Source organism: Myripristis murdjan, chromosome 1, assembly GCF_902150065.1.
Source record: "Myripristis murdjan chromosome 1, fMyrMur1.1, whole genome shotgun sequence".
NCBI classification, from domain to species: Eukaryota; Metazoa; Chordata; class Actinopteri; order Holocentriformes; family Holocentridae; genus Myripristis; species Myripristis murdjan.
The window spans coordinates 35,225,207-35,238,336 of NC_043980.1; the positions used below are offsets into that span (position 1 = coordinate 35,225,207).

The following is a 13,130-nucleotide window of genomic DNA, read 5'->3' on the forward strand; positions in this document are numbered from 1 at the left end:
AATCCTTATTTAGTCAGCAGATGTCACTAGAAACCTTCCACTTAAGTTGGACTTCCGTCATTGCTGCTTTATGACTCTCCATGGCTGAGTAAACTCTGTCAGCCAAGCCTGTTTCATGATGGAAGTGGGACTTCACACACTAATCTAGTGCAGACAGGGCTTTTGAGACGTCGAAATGGCGGTGATCAAATGAGAAAAAGTAACAATGGCCTCCCCCAAATCCAACTACATTTCTTCTCTACATGTTTCACGTCATTCACTGTGATCAGTGAAGGCCTGGACACATTCTCTATGTCCTACAACTTCATTATCCTCTTATGCCTTATTCACAACAACTCTTATTGTCTTTTTTAAATTTCTTGGTAGTTTTCACAACCAACTACCCTAAAGTCAGTCCCTTATCTGCTACAACCCTGAAGCAAAAGGGTTGTAACAAAACCTGGCTTTTTGATCCTGGCACATGGACATGAAGCTGCCATGAGAGTTTGCATCATGCGTGTCACTTCTCTGCAATATTAAGAGAGAAAAGGGAACTGGCACTGATGGAGAAGACAGATAATGTGGTAGCAGCTGGAGCTTGCTCACACCCTGTTCTGGTCTGAAGGCAGCAAGGCGTGACCATGTCCCTGCTCTGACATGTGGTTCAAGAAAGTCTGACATGTTGATCTACAGACTAGTACCAGTCACAAGCCATCTATTGCCTTAGACCCCAACACTCTGGAGAGACTTCACATTGATTGGGATAAGGTTTAACAAGCTGTGTGATAGAAAAAAAGAATCTTGTGCCAAGTTATTCACTGGATTTTTTTTTTTTTTTAGCTTTCAAGGCCCATCAACCCAACAGCAGAAGTTTCACTTTCATGTCAAAGATTCTCGGATACAAATGTCCTGTTGACACGGTTTTGGGAGCCCCATCTGACAAAGTTGTTGTTGGTTGATGTGATTGAGAATAAAGCGATATAACACTCAATACTGTGGGCCCACTGAGAGAGCAACGTGAAAGCTGTGATCAGTATAACCTTTGCTCATTCTTTCGCTGAGCTACTTTCTAGGTGGGGAAGTGATAATGAAATGAGGCCATTCCTCATTTTGCCTGGGATTCGAGAGCCATAACGTTCCAGGGTGATGTTGCACAAGAGAAGGTATCATGAAAGCTGATCGGGTGACATGCACATGCAATGCCCTGCTCCTCCCAGTGGAGGCGTGCTAACATGGCAAAACACTGATATTATTTCCTCAGCATTTGGGGTTGACATTGGTGTCTTAATCCTATGATGAAATAAGGACACATTCCCATAACGAGGGCAAGTGTCCTGATATTTGGCTTGATTTGATCATTTTCAGATCATACCAATTCACACCTACTTCTGGGATATGGATGCTCATTCTTATAGGGAAAAGGCTAATATAAAATAAGGAGCTTTAACTCACTGTTAAAAGTGATGAATTTTTTTTTTTTTTTAAATTTTATATGCATTTCTGTTTTCATTTAGAGCTTTATTAGCTGACTCCATGACATAGTTTTATGTGTTAAACTTTTTATACTTTCATTCAGTACAACAAAAACATCTGCAGTACTGTGAACCATCTCTGACTTGTGGGAGTGCTAAGTGAGTATAAAATTGAGGAGTGAGAAACCAACACGTGGTGCAATGCAAAGTGATGTCCTTTGAAGCTGTGAACTTCACTGCACTTCTCTGTAAACCACAGCCTAAAAGTAGACATGTGACCTTCGAGATAATATTTTTTTTTTTTGTCTTCTCAAATTGGCAAGTCTTTTTTCAGAGCAGCTAAACTTCTCTTAATAAAGTGCAGTCTTTGTGTGAAGATAACAAAGGTTTCTTTTATTTTTACATCTCAGCACAGGTAACAAGAAGAAACATTGAGGGCAAACAGATAGTAAATGGAACTATGTCAGCTACTTTGTTGGAAGTGTAAACGTAGCTTCATACATGATAAACAGCAGATGCATGATCACATGCAGTCATTTTAACTAGAAATATATGCATTAAAAGGAAGTATAATTACTCCCATATAAACCTGTTTACAAGCCATCTTTTCAGATGAGAAGTACATGACTAAGAACATTCTGATATTCTTCTCATATCACGCGCACGCACGCACATACACACACACACCCACAGAACTGCTACTTCATGCTTTATTTAGTCATTTCTAACATTACTAGTTACTAGCTACTTCTGTGAGTGAAAATGTGTGCTTGTACATGCTTATGTATACATGTGTGTTGGAGTATGTGTGTGTGGGTGTGTATGCATGTGCAAGCACGTGAGCGTCCAGATCAATGCTACTTCAGTTCGAGCCGGTGCTCGCCACGGGCTATGTGGGAGGAAAACTCATAGCGGTCCTGACTGCGGTGGCCGCACACGTTGCACTCCAATGGGTCCCGGAAGCCGTGGCATCCCATGTGGATGGTGAACATGACATAGTCCAGGAAGATCACCCTGCAGTGGCCACAGGGATACACCGCCCCCGGCACCACCCCCGCCTCTCCATCAGCCCTCAGGGGCGGCAGCGGGATGGCTTGGGCGTGGGGGTGTGGGAGCCCATTCTGATTATTTGGCCCCCCAAGCAGGTGCCCTAAGCTGTATATGAGGGGTTGGGAGAGCTGGGAGCTGTCAGAGTGGAATGACTCCATGCTGAGGTGTCCCTGGGGTGCAGGGGCGGTGTGAGGAACACCCGGGGGCGGCAGGCCCAGCTTGTGGCCGTTGGTAAGGGCCACGGGACTGATGTCACTTCGGGTTAAGGGGATGGTGTAGGACCTGTGGGAGGGAGCTGCCTCACTGTCTGGGCCTGCGAGAATGGGCTGTTGCCGATGGTGGGTGTCAGGCCCCGGGGAGCCCGGTGGGGGGTCCATAACGTCAGCTCGGTGGATAAGCTCCCTGTTAAAGCTCAGATCCAGACACACACCATTGTCCCCTACATCAGAGAGAGAGAGAGCACTCAAGACTGGCCAGGAGAACACATCATACTCACCATCTAAGGAAGGCCAATGGAACAAAAACAGTCATTTGTTGCCTTTTAACATGGTATAAAAATTCACATTGAAGTGGCGCTGTTGCCTGTGTCACTGCATCTTCAAACATTTTAGCTGATGATGTTCCTTATATTTGCATTCCTTTGCGTAGCATGCCCCACCTAGTCTGGCACAGCCATTCTCGTGATTTAGTGTGCCTTGCTCATGTCATGAAACAGGATCTGGGCACTTTTGGATTCACATCATATGGAATAGTGAGGGCAATGGTGTGCACTTACAAAAATAGACAGCAGGTGATTGGATCAATCACCTGTCTGTCATCAGCTAAACTGTCCAATCAGACCAACAAACCACCAACATCAAATAATAAGAGAGCGCTGAAGCAAAATAAACAACAGTAGCTGCTTTTCTATCTCCACTTAGTCATTGATTATTTTTCCCAGATCACCTAAACAGGACAGCCAGGAATACTGTATATCCCTAACATCACCTAAAATTTAGGTGATGATGACAGCTAGATGTGGTATAGGTCCTAAACCACGCTTATAGCTCCTCAAAGGACGCTGACTGGTCCAGCCATTTGGTGGCTTCCAATGGCGCTTTGGTGGTAGTGTGCCCAGATGGTTTCATGGGTCAAATGAAAGCAAACTTGCATGATCAGCCGGCTGTGTGATGTTATGCCCCATCAGTCTTCAGCATGACCTAAGGCTGTAGTCACTAAATCACTTGCTCAATAAATAACAATGTTTTAAGATACAACAAAATATGTGTAAGTGTTTACATATACGCGATCAACTCTCTAGAAAGAAATAACATAAGGAACATGATTGGGTTAAGTGTTCGAAGATGCAATGGCAAACGTTCTTTGACACTTCAATGTGTTTTTTTTATACCGTGTCAGGAGGCAGTAAATGGCTGTGTTGACAAGTATTTTGGTAAGACGATTTTTGCCCCGTTTGCCCTCCATAATAATGCTTTATGTACCAACACAGCCTGAGAGCAGCAGTTAAAGTACTTCTTAACAGTGGATGCTGTGGCAAAATGTATGACTCTCAGTGGTCCGCACTTTGGTCTAGAGTACAGTTAATGGAGGAAAACACACACTACCCCCCCACTGAGGCCGTCAAAGGGAAAACCTAAACAGTGAGCTGCAAAGTTCAACATGACAGGTATGCAGGACAAAAGCCTTCAAAGCTGTAGCATCCGAGCGGGTCCTGACCCAGCAGTTGAGCTTCCTGCTTACAACAGTAGAGGCATGAAAGGACGGAGGGTTGAGAGGAAGCAGACAAAGGCTTCTACTGCAGCTGCACCACAGACGTAAAGACAGAGAGGCACCTGCTCACGTTTCTCGCCTCTCGCCTGTTTTCTCTCATTGCGGTTTGCAGACATTATTTCTCTTTTCCCCCTGTGGTTGTCAAATTGAAAGATCTCACTTGTCTCATTTGTCAAGCTGATTGAGAGCTGTAGGAGTCCTCAGCCCCTACGCCTATGTTTGCAAGCATTATGAGGTTTGATTCTGAAACTATATGATGATGTTAGGTTTGCTAAACCAGAGAGGCATGAAGTAACTATTGAAAATAGTGGTGTAGACTCATAAAGTTTGGGAAATCGTTATGCCAAGTCAGCCGTTTACTGAAACTGATGTCTTTTGATCATTCAGCACTGGAGCAAATGATCTGTTTGAATTAAAAATTAAATTAAATTAAACTGGTGTATGATTGTATGACTGTGAGAACGTGCAAGTGCATGCCTCTCTAATGTATATTACATTTTTAGAATATTTAACAGTACCCACCTATAATATAGTTCACAGAGTGAATTTAGGGCAGTGGTCTACCACTCTATGGTGTGGTGCAGGCTATGAGGCCAGTGCTCTCCACTCAGTTCCTGTTTGGCAAGAAATAGAGGTAGCCGACAAAGACATAAATGCAGACAAACACATAGCTATGACAGATAACTTGAAATTCTCCTTTAAAACAAACAGGATTTTGGTAATCTGAATCAGCGGAAACATACAACAAGTAGCACAAAGTGTATAGATTCAGCTGGCAAGCGGCAGATAGCAAATAGCTGTCTGATAAAGTTTTAAAAGACATATAGGAGATACAGGAGTAGCAATAGTGATTTCTCATTAAATCATAAACACAGTTAGCATAGGGTAATGAGATAGACAAAATGTCAATCAAATAAAATCTTCCGGACATGCTGTTAAAAAATGTAGTTATACTTCAGTAAAACTGTATGATGCTCAAACTACCACACACCCCATTCATAAAGCCCGTACAGGCTTCAAGCACACCCTCGCATGCACTTTTATCTAACATTTTTCCTCAAGCTGTTTGGTCTTTATATGTGACCTGCTTGTGGCCAGCGCAGCCACAGGCCAGCGCGCGCATGTGAGTTCGGCTGTTCTTACCGGTGAACTTTTGTGGCATTGAACTCTTCCGTTTGGCTACGTTGCTGGCCAGCCTGTCCAGAAGCAGAGCACGCTCAGTGCCCATCTGAGTCCTGGATGTGTGGCCGTCCTCTGAGAGAGAGAGAGAGAGAGAGAGAGAGAGAGTGAGAGAGAGAGAGAAAGAGAAAGAGAGAGAGAGAGTGAGAGAGTGAGCGAGGTGGGGGGGATGGGGGTTATGAGGTTATGAACCAAAGTCAAAAACGACTGCAACTACTGCTACAACCCACCCGTTTGATGCAAAACTCATACTGGGAGGAACAAGATATTAATTTGACATCAATCCTTTGATCTCACTTCCTGGTGCTTTTTTACTTCATCAGTGCAGTAGAAGAGACCACAGGATGAGGATGTACTTCCTCACCAGTATGGCACTATCAGGCATAAGCTTACGACATTTGGTGGCCACAGAAACAGCACTGTGAGTGTGTTGCAACTGTCCTTTGCAATCATCAGGTGAAGATTTTGATGTGGAGGGGGGCTGCAGGCCAGGAGCCGAGACAGCTTTAGTTTCCCCTGTGCAGCCACAGACATGAGAAATGGCCTTCATAGCGCAACAGCTCCAAACCACAGCAGCCATAACCTATTTAACTCTAATGATGGGGTAACAACCATAAGCTCATTAATGTAATGAGGCTATAAAGTAGGATCTGGAGGCAATATAACAGCTTTACTTGTGTGCCTGCTGTGTACATACAAATTAGTTTATGTAGGCTGTGCAGTAGTTAAAATAATAGCTGTGCGTTGTGCTGTGTGTTGCAAGTGTTAGAATGTACCACAGTGGTTAGGCCGAGTGTGTGAATGCTGCTCACCTCTCTCAGTGGGACCTTTGCTTTGAATGTATACATGGCACCTCTCTCTGTGCTCTTCGAGGGAGCTGCGCTGTTTGTAGCTGCGACCGCAGTGGTTGCACTTGAAGGGCTTCTCTACTGCGTGGAGGAGTTTTAGTTTAAGACTCACACATGGCATGTCTGTTTAACAACATCTAAAATGTACAGCAAGTGCATTCGCTTGGAACTTGATTTCATAGGTGAGGTGGCATGGAAAGAAGTGATGGAAAGCAGAGTGAGAAGTGTGTCTGCAGGTGAAGTGTGTGAACGGAAAGTGACTAATGCTCTGCCTTCCCTGAGCAGTGGCCATTGAAAACCCCTTGAGCAAGGTGCTTAAGCCCAAATGTCTCCAAAGGAGGTGTCAGGCAGCTGTACTGGATGTGAATGTACGTAACCTTATGACTGTATGGCAGGCTGTTACTCAGAAACACCATGCATGCTCAGCTTATGTTATCAAGCAAGTTTTAAAGAAAATACCCATTCACAGGTGCATATCAGTGAACTGCATGTGTGTGAGTGAGTGAGTGCAGGTGGCAAGCTGGTACCAGAGTGGGTGCGCAGGTGCCCACTTAAGGCATCACGTCGACGGCAGGCATAGCTGCATATGGGGCATTTGAAAGGCTTCTCCCCGGAGTGTAGTTTGATGTGGCGGAGCAGGTTTCCCTTCTGGGTGAAGGAGGCCCCACACTGGTTGCAGTGGAATGGCCTCTCGCCTGATTGAGACAAAACACTGTGTGGCCTCATGGGAAGAGTTCCTGCACATTTCACATTTTAGCATACCTTTATTCTGTTTCTCTCTCTCTCTCTCTCTCTCTCTCTCTGTTTGTTTTGCACCCAGTGTTGCCTGAAAGGCAGCGCTGCCTCTCAGACTATGGCTACGGTTAGGGCTATGGTTAGAGTTAGGGTTTCAAAGCGCTGCCTTACTGGCAACGTTTGGGGCACGAAAACACCATGAGCCTTTTTTTCCTGAGACAAACCTAGTCAGATGCACTGTGTCAAGGTGCAGATGTTTATGCACAGATAATACATGTGTAATCAAAGCTGAATGCTGTTTCACACTGTTTGTGCTGACTGTCTGCAATGTTTTCAAAATGAAACCTTTTTATCAGTGAATCACAGTTGCATTGAAAGTGTGTTAAATTACTGAAAATCAAAAACCACACCCAATCAGCTTAATTTCAGCACATCTGACACATGATCCGTGGAACTAAATTGTCACATGGACTTCATTTTAAACAAACATCGTCTTTACGCCATTTCTGCTCTGTTTACCACATTGCAGAGTAAAAAGGAGAATGTGAGAAAGAGAGAGATGATGTGACAAAGATCCTGATGTAATCAGTAAACTGAGTGCACCATGGCCAACTGAGCTAGGCTGCCCTCAAGACTTCTATAGATTTCTATACTGGATTTGTAGATTTCAGATTTCAGCCATCCAAAATGTGAGCTGATGTGGGATTGCAAGGCATGGTGAAGTTTATTCTTTACAGCAATTAATATATCTTTACAATTTTTTTTTTTGTAATTACTATGCAAAGAAACCATCATGTACTTTATAAACTCACTATGCATTGAATAGTTCAGTGATTGAATTGCATCATTTGTCATAAAATAATGACAGAAATATAATACGATGTGCTGACCTTTCTGTTAGTGCAAAAGAAAAAAAAAAACTGTCAGGCAGCGTGAGGTTGCTGCATGCGCATTACATGTGTATTACCATAGAGGATATTGCACAATAGCTTAAACCAAAGTTGCATGCTGTGGCACTGGTGAAGACATGTGCGTCAAATATGATGCAGATTCACGCAATCAAAATGGTAAACCCATAAGCATTCTATTCACCATGACCTAGTCAAAGTAAGGCTCTATCTACTTCCACAATCAACAATGTGTTGACTGCACAAGTGCTGTGTTTGAGGTGTTTGGGCTGTGTTCCTATGCTTACCAGTGTGGCTGCGCTTGTGCACCAGCAGTACGTTGATGCTGACGCAGGACAAGCCACAGATGTCACAGTTGAGCTTGCCTGCAGGCTGGCTGCGAGGGGCCGCACTTCCAGACATGTAGGTCCCTGCTGCCGCTGCTGAGCTCTCGTAGCGGGTGTAATCTACCAGGGACAGGTCCTGTGGTTCATTCAGGGCTTCTCCCTCTTCATCCCCCTCCCCATCCCTCTCCTCATCTTCATCGTCCTCTGTCCTCTCTTCATCGAACCCTTCCTCCATCCCATCCTCACTGGCCCCCTCTGCTTCCTCTTTTGGCGCGTTCTCTCTGTCTTCTTCTGTCTTGATGTACTGCTCATTGGCTTCCATCTCCTCTGCCTCTGTTTTCACTGATTTCACATCTAGGCATGGTCAGAGCAAGGGAGAGGTAAAGACTTTATCAGGGGTAACATCTAATCTAGGTTTTAAACACATGCAGTAGCTGATACATGTACAAGTACACACACACACACACACACACAAACATATATATAGAGATAGATAAAGTGTGTGTGTGAGAGAGAGCGAGTAATGTGCAAAAGTTCACATTTGTTCTCACTTCCAAATAAGGGTAAATAAGGAGGCAAATAAGACTGATAAGACAGAATGTGGAACACTGATGTCCTCACTTCTACAGTTATATTTATGGTTTGATAGTTTGTTATTAGCACCAGCACATCTCCAAAGTGTGGCTAGGTTAATTTGGGCCAATGCATAGTGTCAGAAAGAGATTCAGAAGATGTGTGCTTGAGATAAGAGGGAGGCATTTCCTCTGAATACAGAGGAACTAGAACCAGGGCAGGAGAAGACGCTGTAGACATCTCAAACTGACTGAGCCAATTCCTCATCTCCTTTTATAAACAGCGACTTCAGACTGCTTGTTTATCGCCTGTATCAAAGATGTTTAGAACAGAGGTTAGTGTTAAGATATATTTTTCTGTTTTATGGGCTAAATCTTAATTGTACAACAGTCCTGCAAGAAACAGTGGGAGCGACTTTTAGGATTTAACATAAAAGGCCACGGTTTGCAAAAAGTCTGCACCTAAATTTGTATTACAATATTAACAAACTTCCACTTCTTCCAGTTACTAAACAACCATTACAAGTGCAACGCCAACAAAAAGTTTCATCTGTCAGTTTGCCAACAGGTCTTTCCAGAAGTCAGAGAGGGAAAAACCGCCCGTCTCACTGCACGGAATCTGACCACCACACTCTCTGCTGCCCATACCAATGGTTATGTTTTTTTTTTAATTTTTTTTTTTTATCCACCACAACTGCTGACACCCTAAGGTCCTGAGGCCTGGTTTTCAGGGCTCTCACATACCCTCTTGCTAAGTGTTAACCAATGCCCCGCATGCTTAGCTCCATCCAGAAACCACAGTGTGATGTGGTGTCTCGGCAGTGGCTGATGACGGGCTGAAGAGCGGCGCCCTGTATTGTGGAACACGCTCAGAGGTGCTATGGAAACTTTGCACACACGGAACCCTGAGAGGCTGTTTTAGAGTCCAGGGTCTGAGAATAGTGAACCGCAGGGTGCGCTTCAGGCGCACAGCAGGTCTGTAGGACATGCACATGATGAGGCAGATGGCTGGCAGTCAAAAATAAAGAAGACAGTACTCCTATACCTAGGTGTTTTTTTTAAGTGACAAATACGGGACTACGTCCATGGGTTTCTAAGAAAAAAATATATCCCCGCTTAAAATATCTCATATCTGAGACAAGGTAGTCACAAAATATAAACATGTAAGTTTTCCGGCATTGTGTTAGAGCAAAAGCATACTGTACATTCTATATGTCATGAGTGATGTGTATTAAGCTTCATATATTTATCAACATTAAAATATCACAAGTGATAATCATTTCAGTGATGAGATTAGGATTTCAATTTGGAGTGAAATTGTATTTGCAACTTTGGTTTATCGTGCTTAGATTATCAGTGGTTGGGGTTTACCGCATAAGGAAAATTCCAGTAGAGACGGGTAAGTTAGTAATTACATAATACACGAATTTGACGTTCATATTTTTGTGTCACTGCCTCACTTTTCTGCCACTCATGTCCCATTCAACTGGCGTTACAAGGAGCTTAAATCAAATGCTAAGTATTATTTGTAAATCCTATTTAAAGCAAATCAGCACTGGTGCAGGCCACCAAAAAAGACGTGAACTGCCCCCCAGGACAGCCACATCGCCCGATAAAGATGACTTCAAAGTGGCATGGTGGTTAAACTCAAAAAGAAAGCTGTGTTTCGTAGCTCCTGACAATATGAAGATACAACGCTGGCAGCTTACAGCATGTACTGTCAGGGTTGCTTGGCACTGGCCTTCACACTCTTTCCTTTTGATTTTAACGTTGATGAACCAAGAATATTTACAACTTCTACTGATGAACTCATTGTGCTGTAAGCTGCTCACAGAGTGTCAGCTAAACGACAAAAACCTGGTCAACTGTAAAGGAAGGATGTCAAACATGTAAACCACGTGTGTGTGTGTGTGTGTGTGTGTGTGCATGTATGTGTGTTTGTGTGTGTGTTTGTGTATTAATTGCACCTTCAGTACACTCCATTGCAGTGCTGTGGCAGGAGTTGTCTTCCCTCTCTTCTTCTTCTTCCTTCTGTGGCTTCACGTCTGTCTCACCACTGTGAACGGCTGAAAAGCAATACTTTTGGTGGATCAAAATACTTCTGTTTCAGTTACCTCCATTTATATTAGTAAATACACCAAAAATCACAAGTCCAATAAATGTACAGAAACTTGTCTTGGTGGCGTTGTTACAGGAATATTGACAACTTGAGGCACGCTACAGACAGTAGACTGCACATATCACTCCACGTAAACACTTTGAACAGTTAATACTCTACAGCCATGTGCGTTCAGGCGGTATGGCATGCAGGATGCACGCAGCGGCAGGGGGAAATGTACTGCGAAATCACAAACATTTTCATATTATGGACAAGCGATCAGATACTCACTCATCCTATCCCCCTCTAGGGAATTAAATTCAGGATGTTTCTCTGTGTTCATGGTAGAAAAAAAGGTCTGCAGAGAAGAATTAGCATATTAGAGTGATGAATGACATTTTAGAGTGCAACCAAGCTGAGCCACATCAAGTCAAATTAATTAATATAGTGCTATTTACAAACCAGGCTTGTCATAACTTGTTTACATGGCATACGAGGTTAAAGATGGACTCATTCAGACATTTTGTTTGAGAGCCTGAAACTGGTGTAACTGTATCGATGTTGGTGACTTTGCTGAAATGATCTTTTTTTTTTTTTTTTTTTTGAAATCAGATTTTATCAAACGTATTTTTTGAACAAATAAAGGCAGCACTTCCAGGTCACTGTTTTTGATGACTGGATTTTGATAAACGCTTTATTTCAAAAAAAGCGGGTAAAAATGCACGGTTGATTGCTCGACCCTAGCAGTCGATTTTAGCTTTATGAAAAAGAAATGACGTTCACTGCACATGTATTTCCTGCCAGCTCTTTACATATGAGCAAATGTAAAAGTACCTTCCACGCTGCCAGCCAGTGAGGCTTCACAGTTTGTGACAATGAATTAAGAAACAAAGTATCCAGCTAAACACATCAAACTGCATCCCCTACATCACCTGAATCACTAATTCAGTTCAACCATTGATTTTGTCTCTCAAAACAGAAGGTTTATATTAAATTTACAACTCAACTGTAGCTTTAATAAAAATAAAAACTAGATAGGAATCTAGAAAAGTTTTTATTCTGGCAACTGTACCGTTAGTATATTCTGTGGCGACAACACAGTGATACCAAGCTGATTTTTACATCGTCAAACTGACGAGTCAAGGCTATGGCTGCATATTGGAGATAATATTCCAAGGAACTAATCCATTTTATGAAAGAAGACAAGAGTTGGGTCAAGACAAACTCAAATGGGCTTACCTGCTTTGGCTCAACACCTGGAACACAACAGCTCTTACAGTAGGAGATTCCCCACTTTGCCACTGGACCCTCTCTAAGTATGGAATATGCCAAAAGCAACGTCACTGGGCTGAATTTTGGAGAGATCTTAAAGGAACAGGAACTCATTTTGATTAAGGTGGAGCAACACAGCCTTTTGCATTTTCACACAGCAGGGTAGCAACAAATACAATATAGATGTCTCTTCCACGTTTTCATCTGGAAACACGATCAAACAGCTTTCCTCGCTGAACATTAACATGAAAAATACGTAATACTTTTAAGACTGAAGCAAACAACTGATTATGGATTAAGGTATCAGATTAGGCTGTTCACATATGGTTCCTGTCTTAGTTCTATTTAAGGTAGTATTACTCCACCTTGTGGCCAAACCATGCTACTGCGTTTCATTCCAACTCAATATTGACATGAAAATAAGTTGCATTTAAATAATTAGTATAAAATAACTAATGATCAGTAATAAAACAAAGTAAATAATTATTAGATAAACTGCCTGTAGACAGCATATGCAACATCAAATATACTGACGAAATGAATACTGGATGAAACATTCATAAACTCGCCCCTTAGTTCACCATAACAACATAATAACTGTAAACAAAACTGCTTTTTGTGTTATTTTTTCATGGAATTCGCTATTTTGCACAACAGAAACACTTGAGGACATGATGTCTGCTCTTTTAAGGTCTTAGCAATTCACAGGCTCCTTATTAACACACACACACACACACACACACACACACACACACACACGCATGCATGCGCGTGCTAAGACCTGTGTGCTAAGACACACAGACACAGACACACACACACACACACACACACACAGACACACACACACAGCTCATTAGCAGCAGACAAACACCTACATCATTACTAACCACTGCTCACTGCTGTTGAACCTAAACTCTAGAT

General features: G+C 42.8%; 1 protein-coding gene across 5 annotated transcripts in view; it reads right to left on the bottom strand.

Annotated features, from left to right (window-relative positions):
- Positions 1 to 2,270: 2,270 nt before the first annotated feature.
- The window catches only part of LOC115361177 (zinc finger protein Aiolos-like), a 58,654-nt gene continuing 47,794 nt past the window's right edge, over positions 2,271 to 13,130 (bottom strand). For 2 of the 5 annotated variants that reach the window (XM_030054719.1, XM_030054633.1), the window contains exons 3-10: positions 12,177 to 12,302; positions 11,229 to 11,295; positions 10,807 to 10,905; positions 8,229 to 8,621; positions 6,826 to 6,993; positions 6,263 to 6,379; positions 5,415 to 5,525; positions 2,271 to 2,940 (exon numbers count right to left, since the gene is read on the bottom strand). In XM_030054719.1, coding sequence (XP_029910579.1) covers positions 2,309 to 2,940; positions 5,415 to 5,525; positions 6,263 to 6,379; positions 6,826 to 6,993; positions 8,229 to 8,621; positions 10,807 to 10,905; positions 11,229 to 11,295; positions 12,177 to 12,302 — 1,713 coding nt within the window. In that variant the 3' untranslated portion in view covers positions 2,271 to 2,308. Of the gene's footprint in view, positions 2,941 to 5,414; positions 5,526 to 6,262; positions 6,380 to 6,825; positions 6,994 to 8,228; positions 8,622 to 10,806; positions 10,919 to 11,228; positions 11,296 to 12,176; positions 12,889 to 13,130 lie in introns of those variants that run through there. The other 3 variants (XM_030054757.1, XM_030054829.1, XM_030054552.1) reach the window with 3 other exon arrangements.